The sequence below is a fragment of the Anser brachyrhynchus genome (genome assembly GCF_964034855.1).
Source record: "Anser brachyrhynchus genome assembly, chromosome: 3".
NCBI classification, from domain to species: Eukaryota; Metazoa; Chordata; class Aves; order Anseriformes; family Anatidae; genus Anser; species Anser brachyrhynchus.
In genome coordinates, this window is record NC_137696.1 from 11,331,411 (window position 1) to 11,346,380 (window position 14,970).

The 14,970-nt window shown below is 41.0% G+C and overlaps 1 protein-coding gene across 9 annotated transcripts in view; it reads right to left on the reverse strand.

Moving 5' to 3' along the window:
* Positions 1-14,970, reverse strand: part of CFAP61 (cilia and flagella associated protein 61) — a 111,690-nt gene that overhangs the window by 43,956 nt on the left and 52,764 nt on the right. For all 9 annotated transcript variants that reach the window (XM_080584997.1, XM_080584996.1, XM_080584993.1 and 6 more), the window contains one exon: positions 14,804-14,931. In XM_080584997.1, coding sequence (XP_080441123.1) covers positions 14,804-14,931 — 128 coding nt within the window. The remainder of the gene's footprint in view (positions 1-14,803; positions 14,932-14,970) is intronic.

Sequence of the window (14,970 nt, forward strand, 5' to 3'; positions counted from 1 at the left end):
CTGCCACTGCAGGGATAGACGAAAACACCACCTGTACTCCTGCTCCATCCACTAACCGTCCCAGTCCCCTAAAGTCCCGTTTGATAGCCTTCAGGCTTCTCTCTTCAATACCATCACTGCCAGCCTGGACTATCAAAAGAGGGTAGTAGTCAGAGGGGCGAACCAGGTTGGGAATCTTCCTGGCAACATCCCTGACCCTGGCCCCAGGGAGGCAGCAGACTTCCCTACGGGTAGGGTCAGGTCCACAAATAGGGCCCTCTGTTCCCCTGAGAAGGGAGTCGCCTACTACGATCACCCTTCTGTCTTTCTTGGTGGAGGCAGTCTTGAGGCGTGGAGACAGCTTCCTCGCCCTAGGCATCCTCCTGGGTAGACTTTCTACCTCATCCTCACCCACCGGCCTCTCAAGCTCCAGGGCCTCAAATCTGTTATGTAAGGGCACCTGGGAAGGTTGAGCCGGTAGGGAGGGGCGTTGCCTGCAAGGTCAAGCAGGGACCTGTCTCCATTCCTCCTCAACTCCTAGGTCGCCTCCCTCTGCCCGACAGCGACAGGGCAGGGGGTCCATCCCCATTTAGGGTGTCTCACCCCGGTACCTCTCCTTCAGGCCCTGCAGGGAGTCACTCCACCAGTCTATCTCCCGCTCACACTCCCTGATAGCCCTCAACCTATCCACCTCCTCCTTGAGTTCTGCCACCAGATGGACCAGGTCATCCACCTGCTCGCACCTCACACACACGGTGCCTCTGCGTCCCTCAGATGGCAGCAAGAGGAAAGAAGGAGGCCATATCAGAGGAACAAGACAGACTTCAATTCCATGTGCAGGAGGATACAGAAAACAACTCCTTTACACAGGGCAGGTACAGCGTGGTTTATCATCTTGCTAAGATTGTGTCTTTGTACAGAAAAAGAAGAGTACTTACTGCCGTAGTTTCATTAACACCAGAGGGTGGGGGGGAACAAGACTGACAGTATGTTGAACTAAATGTGATCTGACATTTAAAAACAAATAAATATTATGAGTGATTAAGCCTTCTAATCTTCAAGGCTTTGTGTAAGTTAAGTATGGATTGATGCAAATGGTACAAAGGAATCAGAATGTTTTTTATCAACCGATGTTAATTTGTTATTCATACATTAAAAAAATATATTCAAACAAAGTTAAAGGTCATACTTAAACCAAGGAATTTTGAGGTTATGGCTGCCACTCTCAAAATGCGTATTAATAGTTTAATTCTGGATTATGGATTATCTATGATAAATCTCCATGCATACTCAGGCCAAGCACAATGTAATAAATAACCTTAATGTAACAGAGTGCATATATTTATACAGATTATGGGCCTGATTCTCATTTAAACTAAGGTCATTCTGCAGAGGTGGGTGTAAATAGAATTTGCTCTTCATTTATGGCCACATTATGCTGGCTGAGTGATATATAGTGGTCTTAATGCAAATGACAGTTAGCCCAATATATTGAGCTGAATTTAAAGTGTACAGGATGCCATCTGCGCTCATGGAATCCTTCTAGTTGGGTGCAAATGTGAGTAATTGCAATAAACTATAGACACCTAAATAGTATGACTGCTTACCACATAGTTTACATGTAATTATGAGGAAAAGGGCTACAACAGTACACAAACATCCCAGACATTCTTCTATCCTGCCTGCCCTCCCAGTACCAAAGTTTCTTTTCAACTCAGAGCTGAAATCATCTCTCTACTTGCCCCATGGCCTCTTGCCAATGTCTCCAAATCCAGGTGCTATAATAACATTAGGTTTAAATTACATTAACAATAGTCAGGATGAAAATGCTGCAAGCAAGCATCAGAAAAATGGCAGAATAAAGGCCCCAGGCAACAATAATGTACCTGTTTTGCATGGCTGCACAATGATGCACATTATTGATCTGATCACATACTATTTCCTTCTACAGATGCTGTACCTCTGTTTAGTCCATATGGTATTTGTTCAGTTCTCTCCCATCAAATGTGAGGCTTCAGCTCAGACCTCTCACTCAGTACAATTTACTAACAATTTACTTCTACCTCAGAACTCCCACGGCATTCCCATACACTCCAAACATTAATTCATGTTTCCCATTCATTCATCTTGTAGGCATCAAATCATTGATTAGCAACTCTTTGGAATACTATGATGAAATCAGTAATAACTTTGATTCTTATTTTAAGTTAAAAAAAAAATCAATACACAAAGGAAATTGGATTAAAGCTATCAAAAGGGGGTGCTGATGTCAGAGGCAGAATAGAAGAGACCCAGAGCTGGTACCTGATACTGCCCTCCCGGTCCCAGATCTCAACTTGGAATTGCCAAAAGTGAGCGAAGAACAGCTGCAGGCTTCTTGGCTTTGTTCCCTTGTCCCTTGGCATCGAGGTGCCACATGGCAGAAAGAGGCAGACACCCCACGGGCACCTCGGTTTGGAGAAATGCCCACTGTTAAGCAGCTCTGTGGCCACTAATCACACTGTGGCTCAAACTGTGGGTGGCATGAATTGTGTTTCTTCTGCAAAGAAGAACTCAAGGTTTGCAACCACAAACTATGAGGTAAAGCATTGTCTGAGCAGAAAGTGGAAGACTGGAGGTTAGAGGTGTGCACAGCAGAGAAGACGGGATGGCAGGGAGCTTCCCCAGTTTGGAAGCAGATGGTGGGAGGTGAACGGATATATTTTTTTAACTGATTTCCACAAAGAGATGAATGGCGAAGCCTCCACAATAGAAGACAATCCTCCCCCTAGCACTTCGGCCACTTGCCACATTTGCTGCAGCAAGGAGCTGTGGTTGGGTTAGGGTTGGACTAGATGATCTTAGAGGTCTTTTCCAACTTAGATGATTCTCTAATTCTATGATTCTGATCCAGCCAACGGGGCATAAGGTTAGATGCTTGTGATGTTCTGAAAACTTGACAATTGCAGAGCCTTCAAAAAAAAAGTCAGGCAATAAATGATTATCTCTGTCAATTTCATGCAAATAATGCTCACATTTGCAAACAGGGAAATAAAATACTTCATCACCTAAGGATCAAAGTTATTGGATTTAAACACAAACTGGCATTCATGAAAATTATCAGAATCTTTAAGTATGAAAATAAAAGCAAAAACTAGCCATGAAGATTATAAAGGTTGATTTGAGAAGTGCAGCTGGTATGCCTCAGCTTAGGATTTTAAATCTATATATAGGCACTTAATTATGAGCCTGAAAAATACAGGCAACCTGTAGGTGCTTGGCTGTGGTTACTGTCAGGCACTGGCACACAGAGTTACAGGCAGGTAACGGATTCGACTATTTGGGACAGCGACTGTCAGGCACGTTACCACTTGACATCGTTCACCCCTTTTCTCCACATATCATTATTATTTCTAGGCTAACAAAAAGATGGTTTATTTATGATGGCTGGGGATTCCTTACTGATGCCTAAAAGCTCTTAAAAATGGGAAAACAACAAAGGCTCTGATAAACAGGTAGAAGAGAGAATGTCTTATGTGCTTCTAAAATATATGCCAACGCCTAATAGGGAGTATGGTAAAAGCACAGGTTCCCATTTGGTGAAAAAGTCTTCAAGTTAAGAGCCCGAACCAATGCAACGTTAAACAAGTGCACCTGCATTTCAGAAGCAAGTAATTCCAGCCGGGATTCATGTTGCTGTGGATACAAAGGGAAGAACAGCACAAAGATACTGGTGCAGCAGGGAGGGATTAAGAGTATCTAGGGAAATAAGTAAAAGGTATTGGGTTTCACTGCACAATTCTAGAGGACAGCTACAAAAGCAAGTCTAAACACCCCTGTCCTTGAAATAAAATTGGGTTACCAATTTATTGTGAACAAAATCAAAGGAACAAACAACAAAAATTTTAGTATGTTATTTATGTATATCTGCAAATCTGTTCAAATATTCCTGGCTAGTTTCTCAGGATTTTTTGCCTCCATGCTTTTCCTTCTTGGGTGTGTGGTGCAACAACAAAAGTTTAGATGGTGAAAAGGTGTCTGAATGAATTATTTAACTGCTTTCTTTAAACCCCTCATCACAAATAATGAGTCAAATCACTTTTGTAACAGCAAAGAAAGTGCAGCAAAATAGTCTACCTGAACCTATATTTTTCATTTTATTTGAAACTAAGCATCACACTTTTTTTTTTTAAGTTTTCCAGTCATTTATAAAAAATAAAGTAAGAAACGATTACAGAAGATAATACCAACATGACTACCAAAATAGGTAGCTCCATTTACTGACCTCCTGTATGCATAATCGTTGAACAATTTAACTTTCATATTTGGCATTCCAACCTATCCAAAAGTAAAGTCATAATTATCCTCAACTTTCATGTAGCAGTGCATTTAAATACAGCAGCTCTAGATAATTCTAAAAATGGTAACAGTCTGTTTTCAGCACTACCAATGATTAGGTTGAGAAATTCTTGCATTAATGAAACTCTGATTCAGAGAAATTTCCCCACTGCTCTGCAACAAAAAATGAACCTTACGACTTCTGTGGGGAAGAAGGAGCCCTGAATGAGAAAGAGGTGATGCAAAATGAGTCCCTGCTGTTTAGGGCACAGAAAGTCCACGTACCCAGGTACAGGTCTCACCCCAGAAGGAAGGTATAGGCAGAACCTCTCCTTGACACAAATAATACAACAATTTATGCAACCCTTTTTTTTTTTTCTTTTTGTTTAAAAAGGGGAAGATCAGCACCCCACACTTTTCAAGAGCAAGGTCATCAAGACATGACTTTGAGAACTGACATCTCCAAAAGGAAAAGATTTTCTAACATATTTTACAGCTCCACACGAAACTGCAAATAAAAAAGCTCAGCTTAGCAAAGGTTGCTAATAATAATAATAGTGAAAGAAAAAACACCACATATGCATATTTTTACTAAGTGATGAATATGTTGCTTAGTACTATAGACTTTAGGAGCAACCTTTACAAGCAATGCATTTTCACACTGCACTATACTAAATTGCTTTTGTTTACTCGAACAAAGCCCATTGCTGTCTCAGGCAGAGCTGAAAAAGCCTCTATCTTTCCTCTTCCTCCCACACTTCAGACAGATACATTGAACTCAGACAAGTAAGAATCAGGTATGAAGATATGTGAAAATAACACAGCAGAACCATTTCCCTGTATGGTGCTATGTGATGCCATCCTGGTATTATGAAGGCTCTGCAGCTGATCTTACACTGCCTAGTTAGTATGCTTTTGGTAAGATAGTCAGTGACCAAAGCAGAAAGGGTTTATTGTTTGCATCAACAATTACCAAAAGCCTCTGTTCTCAAGAACCTTAGTGAGTGCATCAATTACAAACCTCAGAAGAGGACTTTAGCTTAACTGCTGACCAACAGACATCCATCTACAAGTCATCCATCTCTAATTACAAGTAATCAAAGATAAGCCATTTCTCCATTGGATCAACCTTCAAAAAAAGTGTTACGATTGTGAATGAATTTGCTCAAGGAAAGAAGGGATAACAATAAAGTCTTTACTGGGACACCTTTCAATGCAAGAGTCAAGAAAGAGGTTTTCCACATATACATTTGCTCTATAAACTGTGCTTGTTTATAGACTCTTCCTCTTCCTGCTTGTTTATAACTCTTTCTCCAAAGACCAGTGACAGATGTGTCAAGAAGAACACCAGCAAAACTAAAACAATAAGTGAATCTGATTGTCAGTAGCTCACATTTAATGTGACTGACACTTTTGGCCCTGGGCAATAGGTAAGTCAGTTGATTACTTCAGTGGGAAAATTCACACCTTCTTCGTTCCAGAACATGACTGTTTCTGTTCCAAGACGGGCCACAACATTGGTGATATACACCACCCATTTCAATTTCAGAAAATACTCTTCAAATTGTTTAGAACATAGATTAAGAGGGAAATGTTTGGGTCTGATTTTAATTTATGAGATATTTCAAGATGAAATTTCTTTTAAAAAAAAAGAAACCCCAACAAAACATTTTGTCATGTCCCAATAACTATCTCCTTATATGAAAACAATGTTCACCCTTAAAAAGACTTACATTTGGATGGAGCGGTACTTTTTAATCAAGTACAGTGCTTTTTTCTGAAACTTCCTACTAGCTGTACTGCTGATTAATTGTGTCAGATGCTGAATTCCAAAGGAGAGCAGCCTACAAGCCCAGGCTGTGAAAGACATGACCACCACTTCTGACATCTTATGCAAGAATCCTTTCAAAAAGCCAAACTATTTTTAGTTTGACCCTTCAGTAACAGCCTTCAATGATGCTGCGAGTATTTCTCTGTCCCCAGCTGCCTGCTCTCCTTCATTGGGTCTCTCTCTGCAAACTTGGTACTTGATGACACAAACTGTGTTTTTCTCTCTGTACTTTGTACTTTCAATTCTTTCTTTAATTTCTCCTTTTTAGGCAGCTTTAAATCACCCCCTAATCTCGATTACTCCCTGAATGTTACCAAATATGTCTTCTCCCATGTTCCGTCAAACTCCTGTCCATATCATGACTCATTTCTCTGAAACAATCCTGCTACCCTTTTCCTGTCACTGCTTCTATCCTTTCTATCCACCTGTCATTTCCCAGCAACTGTTTTTTGCTTTCCTCACCTATGTCAACTCAGTTTCCCCTATTCTTTTTTGCGCCATTCTTCTCCAGTGATTCTGGCTCTATACTGTAATTCAGTTGAGGCTTTCCTCCCTTGTTAGACTAATTCTTCTCCACACTTTGTTTCTCAACCCATATTGACCCTTGCTATTTTACCACTAAGCTCTTCCCCATCCCTTAACCACCTCTCGTTCAGCTCTCTTCTCCTACTGTCTGACTCTGCGTCTTGCCAGTACTTGCAAGGTACACACCAGGCTTTGAATGGGCACACAGGTTAAAGTGTGTAGCACACAAACGCTGGACTACAACAACTAAGAGGAAATTAACACAACCTAAAACTGAGTCTTAGGTACTTGCTTATTTACACATTTACTGCACAAACTGCATTTCTGTAGCATAGTATGAGCCATATTCTGACTGGTCAGACAACCCAATGACAGGTTTCTTAGAAACCTCTTTACAAAACTACAATATTCACCCAAGATTTGTTGTAGTTCCAGGATCTTGCTTATTAAAAAAAGCATGGCAAAGACCTTATACTATGAATTGCTATACAACAGAACAGGAAAATCTGAAGAGCTGTTTCCGTGACCCATACAAAACACAGATCTGAATCTGACGCACACATATACCTATGCGGGAACACCCCTACCTACAAAGTTTACAAGATTAGCACTGTCATCCCAAATGTATGTTGGCTTTGAATTTGACCAAATCCAAGTACCACTAGCCATTGCTTTTGCTAGAGCATTTCCGAACTAAAATTTTAATTTTCATTCCACAAATGTTTCAGTATTTCACCCTGTTCAAAGCACAAAACAGGGCAATTATTTTTCTAGACAGAAAATGAGGGATATCTCATGATGACACTGGTAGTTACAGTCTCTAGCTGTTTAAACCTAATCACCTGGCAGATTCAAGGTCACATCAACACCATTTTCCACAAATAAAGGTACCATAAACTGGGAAGTAAAACTACAGAGTGGCTGAGAGGTTGCTGTTTTGTCTACTCCTGTGTGAATGTTTCAGTGAATAACTGAAAATGAAAATTCCAACTCATTAACAGGACATTTGTAATACTATCGGACAATTATCAAAGTCAAAATTGTTGCTTTTTTTTTTTTTTTTGTGGCTGTCTATTTACCCCAAGTTATTGCATGTTATTGCAAAGGAGATTAAAATTTTGACTCTGATAGTGGTTGATACAGATTTGGCAATGCTTCTTTCACCCAGATGAAAAAGTATGCACCCTAGAAAAGCCCATGGATGTCAAAAGTGAGGCTCCCCTTGAATTTGATGAGCTTGAGATTTGTACCAATATTTCTCCTCCTAATAGCAAGAGCATGCAGAAAGAGAAGATGCTCACAAAAGTTGCATGTTCTGAGGCACCACCCCAGCACCACATTCTCTTGACAGAAAGCTGGCAGCCTGGGAAGGACGGGAGCATGCGTGGCTGGCAGAGGATTCAGCGGGGCCAAAATTCCTGATCTCAAACATCTGCATGTAGCAGCTGCGAATCTGGGTCTCGCAGCACCTTCAGCCCTGGCAGTCTGATGAGCACAGCTGCCTCGCTGATATTGCATCCGGGAAAGAGAAGCAGCTCTGAGAGGTACAGCACCGCACACCGTGTAGTGCCCATCTCTTTACCCAGCCAACGTGACATTTCCCCGACAGCGCATCCTTCCGAAACAGCCTGTGCCCTGCAGCTAATGTGGAACCAGCATTGTGCCTGATTAATGCCAAGATGCTAGCAGCTCCCAGGGAAACAAACCGCACAGCACAGTGTGCTACAGGTCACACAGAAAGGCAGCACAGTGCTTGGGTACTGGAAGCAACCAAGATACAGCACTGAGGAGCTCCATCGAACCTAGTCAATCTTCACTCGGGGAATCTAGATTACAGGGCATATGGTAAAGATTCAGCATCTCATGAATATATCTTATGGACACCCAACTCTCATTGCAATGTAAACTGCATTCATGCTCTTCTTCCTGGGATGTGGACAGGAGTTACAGCAATCCAGAAAATTTAAAATTTCAGCTCATCACACATTCAAAAAAAAAAAGAAACTACCCTCATTTGTATTGTGATTTGTGATGTTCGCTTGCCACAACCCTTACACTGCATGTTAGAGTAAATATAGACCAACAGGAATCTAATCTACATCAATCGCTGGAGGGCAGAATCACAACATAACCATCAGCCAACTAATTATTTCTCCATTTTACTAGTCTGAGAAGTTTGCTTTCAAACCAACCCAAAGGCAGGTTATAGACTGCTTTGAAGAACTCAGTACTTACAACACCTCTGCTGCAGCTCTGGGAAACAAACTTCAAAACAAAGAAAAATAAATATGAACAGAACAGGAAGTACAGCTACTCCATCACTTCAGCAAAGAACTGAAAAGCCTAAATGTGGTGTTTGCACTTGCAATGCTTCTTTATTTGCTTTGAACTGCACTGACCAGATTGCTGCCAGAGCTGCTCCGGGTAGTCAGGTTACCGAGCTCTGTTCAGAGCTGCTGAAACAGCCGCGCCGATGGCGTGCCCGGTCACCAGGTAAGGCCTGATAAATATAATTCTATAAAAATTCTTCTGATTCACATCAATTTTGAAACAGGCCTTTTATGAGAAAACTACTATTTCCAAGATCACTTTAAATATACAAAAAGAAGTTATGACTACCGACATATAAATATTAACAAAATAAAATCTGCAAATACTTACAAGTTGAAAGTGCGAAAGAACAGTTTGGGCTGAGACAAGTATTTGTGTATGTTTTAAGGACAAGTACATGAAGTTGAAATAATCTTACTTAAAATTGAAAGCTCTCTAAAACAAGAATATAAACTACAAGATAACAAAACATCGATGCAAATTGAGTGCCATTTTTTGGCAGAGGCCAGTCAAACGGCTGCTGGGAATGATGAGGACCCATGTCCTCTTCCCAGTTTATGTCTGGTATCAGTCACTGACAGCGTTCATTGTGATAGCGACTACACAACAAGGCGAGATACGACCTGTCGTATTTATCTCTGTCACAATTTGATCTCTATTCACCAGAAATGATGTAAGGCAACAATGTCTGAAGGATGCGGGCCTGGTGACAGTGAACACATGGTCAACTACAACATTGTTCTGGGTTTGCCTTGGTATGAGAAAACGGCAGTCAAAAGGAAGCACATGTATACCGATTCTTGTGGCAAAGATAGGTAGTATAAAACAATGAAGATCACTAAACCATTCATTACATGTTAGCTCTGTGATCAGCAAGTAAGCACTAACTATTTAATTAGTCAACTAATTAGTGACAGGCAACATGGAAGGCTTCAGATGTTCTCAGACAAATGCAAAGATAAAAAGCCTAATTAAACAGCAAGCATTATGCTAACTATTGCCAAACAGGACAGATGTGCAGGATATTGTATAATACTGTGCTGCCAGATAACGGCAGTTGTAGTTGTTCTGTCAGAAAGTGTGCTTTAAAATCCCCAGCCATTTCTATGTTCATCTCAGACACCTTTAACTCAGGAAGGGAGAAGCTGTCCTGCAGGCAGACTGACTGTGTTGGATTCTAACTCTATTTTAAGAGAAAAATTCATGACTTTGACAAAAAAAATACTTTAATATGTTCACTTTTTAATGCAATAACCATTTTAAAGCATCCAAATGGAAAGAGAAATGTATTTCACAACCTTTTCATACAAAATGTGGTCTTAGCTGCCATTCATTTATTGCTATTTTGTGTAGTAATTATGTATATTTGCACCATCCTCAGAGAATAAGGCATTGTTTACACCAGAGGTTGGATTAAAAAGGTTTTCGAAATCATGGATTAAAAAGGGTTTTCCCTATAATTAGAAGACAATAACGCTTTCCACAGCTATATGCAGAGGTGGATAAGAAGCTAATTGGTTCACTACACTGGAACCAATGACAAGATACTGCTGTGAGCAAGGTTTTTGCATTCTTGCAGCCAAACTTCAATCACCTGTCCCCAGAGCGTACTAGTTAACATGCTGTTCTGTGAATCATCCACCGAATTAAGTACAAATGCTATTTTTTGAACTGTATGTTTTTCTGGCCTAACTCTGCTGCTATGAGCATCATTCTTAACTCATAAAAGCAAACAAAAAAAAACAAAACACTCTGCTCTCCTGATAAATTAGTATTTAACAATGAGCTTATTTTTAAATCATTTCAGTACTTGGGAATAGAAAGAGATTAAAATGTGCTATAGCTGACATTCTTCAGGAACTACATGTAGGGGAAGAATGATTTAACGGAGATCTATTCAGCTTGGTACTTCAATTTCTAGGTGTTCACAGTGTTTAAAATCTATTATTTATCTGCAGTTGCTCTTTCTTCTGCTGAAGGTCACCTCCAAGAATTGGTATTTTCAGAACTCTGAACTCAACCCATTACCCCTGTTCCCATATTCATAGCTACTGATATTCTCTATTCATGAAAATAGGTTTTTTGTGCTCAAATCATTTTCAGATCCAATTTTCATTTAACATTTGCAAGCTGAATGCTTAAAACAGCTTTCTCATTTATAAATTAAGTATATGTATGCTTTATCTCTGTGCAGACAACAAAAATGTAACTTTTTAAAATTTCTTAAATCAGACTCTTTTTTAGGGTCTTCATTCATGATAATTTGTCAATGGTAGTGACTCAGCACTGCAAGCTTAAGTGAAGGTCACATGGAGGATCTGTTACAACTTTTTCTTGATTTTTTTTTTTTAACACCAAGTCACTCAAACGAAACTAAAAACACCTTGCAGTTTCAGCCTAACCACGCTTCGGATTTCTTTGGCTTGATTCAGTCTGATGCTGAAACAGTTTTCTCCCCACATCCACAACAAAGGGGAGGCAGCAGTGCTGGTTGCAATGACAGTTTGGAGGGTGGGGAACAATAGAGGCAGAGCCTCCGCGTTGCTAGGCTGAACTGCTTTCTCACAAGGGGAATATTTGTTCAGTTGCTACTTCTCCTTTAGGACTGGCCATCCCTCAGAATTTACATTGCTTTAACATGCGGTCTGATGCTGCTGCAATTTGTGTATGCCCCGTCCTAGTGCTAGAGCGACCTAAGTCCCAGCTTTGTGCAAGGGGAAGCGCATAATTGCACTGCCCAGGAGAAGCCTCATGCAGGAATTGTGGGAATCACAATTTCTTGCCTGCTTGCCATGCTCCTGCAGGGAAGTTAATTACTGAAGCAATTTATGATGCAACTCGCTGCCCCCCTTCTGCAGCACCTCGGAGCTGCTGCGTAGCTTGCTGCAGCTCCTTGCATGCTGACCGGGCCCTCAGGGTGCCCATGTTCACACCTGTACCTGCTGGCAGCTGCACAGCCAAGCCCACAGCTGCACCACTGCCCAGCGCTGCCTCCTCCAACGTCTGCCTGTCCCTCGGATAAAAAATTCTTACGTGTCCTGGAAAAACGCAGCACTATAGCTCGGAACAGATCCGAATGTGACTGCACTCAAGAAAAGAAAATCAGCAGAAGCTATTTATTTGGATGGTGAAACAACATGCCCAATGAGATCACCTTCACTGACCTGGCATTAGATTAAGCACAATGGAGGTGGTACTCCAGGGCTCATGGTACGCCGGCACTAGGAAGAAGTTTCCCCTACTGGCAGGTCATTCCATATACTCACCTGCAGCATTTTTGCACTGCCCTTTGAAACAACCACCACTGATTTGGGCACACCAGCGCTCTGACCTCTGTGATGACCTGGTCCAAGAAACTCTCAATAACGAACCAGAGCGAAGGACTGCAGCAGCAGTTTGTAAGGCGCTGGTTCCCAGCATCCACCCCTCCTTTGCAGCAGCGTTTCAAAGCTCACTCTCCGTTCCAGCGGATAGGATGCGGTACCCATGGCTGCTCCCTGGCACCCTGCCCCACCACGCTCTGCCTTGGGCATGTTGGCAGAGAGCTGCGGTGCCGCTGGCACAGCGCGGTGGAGCAAGAGGCAGCCTTCCGCATGCTCGAGGGAGGAGACACTGTTCTCATTGTTATTTCTCTGTCCACTGAAAAATATATTTCTTCAGTCTCAAACAGGTTGAAAACACTTGTAAAATGTAGTTCTAATAATTGTTAGGTAGGTAAGTGAATTACATTTGTGTGTTTCCATGGTGACTGATAATGTAAAATAATTAAGTATGAAGAATAATGAGGAGAAAACTACTTCCTCTTTTTAAGGATTAGGGGCTTACAAATTGATTCAATCTAGCTATTTTTAGCGCATGTAGCCTTTGCACAGAGTATTAGAAAATTATGAGTAAATCAAACTAGATTGTATTAAAAGGCCTTCACATTGATCAGGAGACTTTCTTTAACTGCTGCTGCTGAGAAAATTAAAAAAAAATCTTTCTTAAACTTGTACATATGTTAATATAAATTCTGTGACATTTTGCACTAAGTACAGCTTGTTTTCTGCATTCTCCAAGCAATACTCAATTTCTCCTAAGCAGGAGCACTCCATTTGTGCAGTGCTGAAGACAAGTGCTCTCCTATGTACAAGAAGGACATGTTCTGCACAAACTCTTTCCTAGAATATAGTTTAAATAAAACTTCTGGCTGAGGTGTCTCAGAGGTATAAATGATTTCCCTGCAACACCAATGCTATCTGTATGTCCTGTTCACTACAGGTAGACAGCTTCTGGCTAAGGAGGACAGACTGGTTGGTGCACAAATAGCTTTCTTTTCCCCTCACAGTATTTTGTACCGAAAGCATAGAAATAAGCAGCGCAGGATGAATAATGAGAAAGCAGCTAATAGCACTAAAATACGTTTTCAACTGAACTTTGAGTAGGACTAAATGCCTAAAAGTGCTGAGAACAGGAAGATGAGAGGAAAGTGCTCTTACCCTAAGGTGGATAGAGGATGTTCTACATTAAAAGTCAGGAGCCAAGAAAAGAGAGTAAGAAGCAGATGTTTTTTCTTCACTGTTCTAGTAATTTAACAACATTCATAAAGCACTGCAACAACTTCTCTTGCTATAATGATATTTTAATTTGGGATGTCATTGATGGTTGTAGAAGGACCAACTTCTGGCTTAACTGAAAAAGTAGGCAAAATTTTCCATTCTCTGCCCACCATAGAGATGCCAAACTCCACTAGTTTTTGTAATGAGCACTTAATTGTCATGATCACGTTCAGAATTTGCATTTTATGTTCTCACACAGACTAACTTTCTGATAACCCCATAAAATTGGTATGGATGGGGTACTGGCATAGAAGGTGTAAGCAGTGAGATAGCAGAGAGAGGGTCCCCGTTCCTAATTTTGGAAAGTCTGTAAAACAGACTGTGTCCACAGCTGGCTCTGGCTTAGAGAGAGGAAGGTATAAAAACAGTTGCATACATTTATCCCCCTTCTTAACCAGTTTATAGTTTATTTACTCCAGTTTGGATAACCTGAGGTAAACAGAGCCTATTTCCAGTTTTACTGGTAAAAAATTCTTTAATGTTTGCTGACAGCCTGTCCTTCTGTTGGGCCACAAGGCAGGCTTGTAACTGCCAGAGTGCAGTGCCCTCTGCTAGACCTTTCCCACGCTCACTCCAGGGCCTACAGTAAAAATGGCAGAGGGGCCAGAAATAGCAATTTTCCAGTTCCCAAGCACTCCCCAAAACAAATGCCTCATCAGAATCAGAGGTATGCTACTTCTCCTTACAGGCGGTAGGTACCATGAGGGTACATCTCAACAAGCTCATGTTAGGCATCCTGCACAGCTCTGGAAACAGCACCATAAGGTAGGAGAATGGAGGGGTTCAGACAGTGATTTGTGGTTCCAATAGGCAGAACTAGCTTTAACAATCAATAGTGCTTTGTAGCACATGTGAAGGGCTATGGACTTAATCTCTACCTACAGTGATTTTGTATAAGAGCAGTGGTCAAAGCGATTGTAAGTATGTGGAATTCGCATTTTTGGTAGGCCTTTGTTTTGAGGATCTACAAGCATCCTTGCAAGCACTTTTGAATTCCAGAGTTAGTTGGGGTGGAGACACCAACCTCTCTACATCTTCAAATTACAGGCTCAGAACTTTAACAGCTACTACTTGGATACAGACTCAAAGCACATGTGTACACTTTTTTTTTTTTTTTGGCTAAAAAGGCAGCCTGAGATGATTTTTAAATGGAGGAAGCAAACCCCTTCAAACAAAAGGTAATGTACTCTTCTCAGTAAAGGAAATAAAATTAGAAACTTACCAAAAAACAAGCGTTTCTAGAAATGAGATTCCAACATCAGATGCACCAACCACCACAATTCTACTGTTGATGGATGTTTTAGATTCCGTTATTAACTTTCGATTTATGTGGTTCAAAGAGTAACTCAGCTGTACAAAAAAAAAAAAAAAAAAGATGACATAGTGACA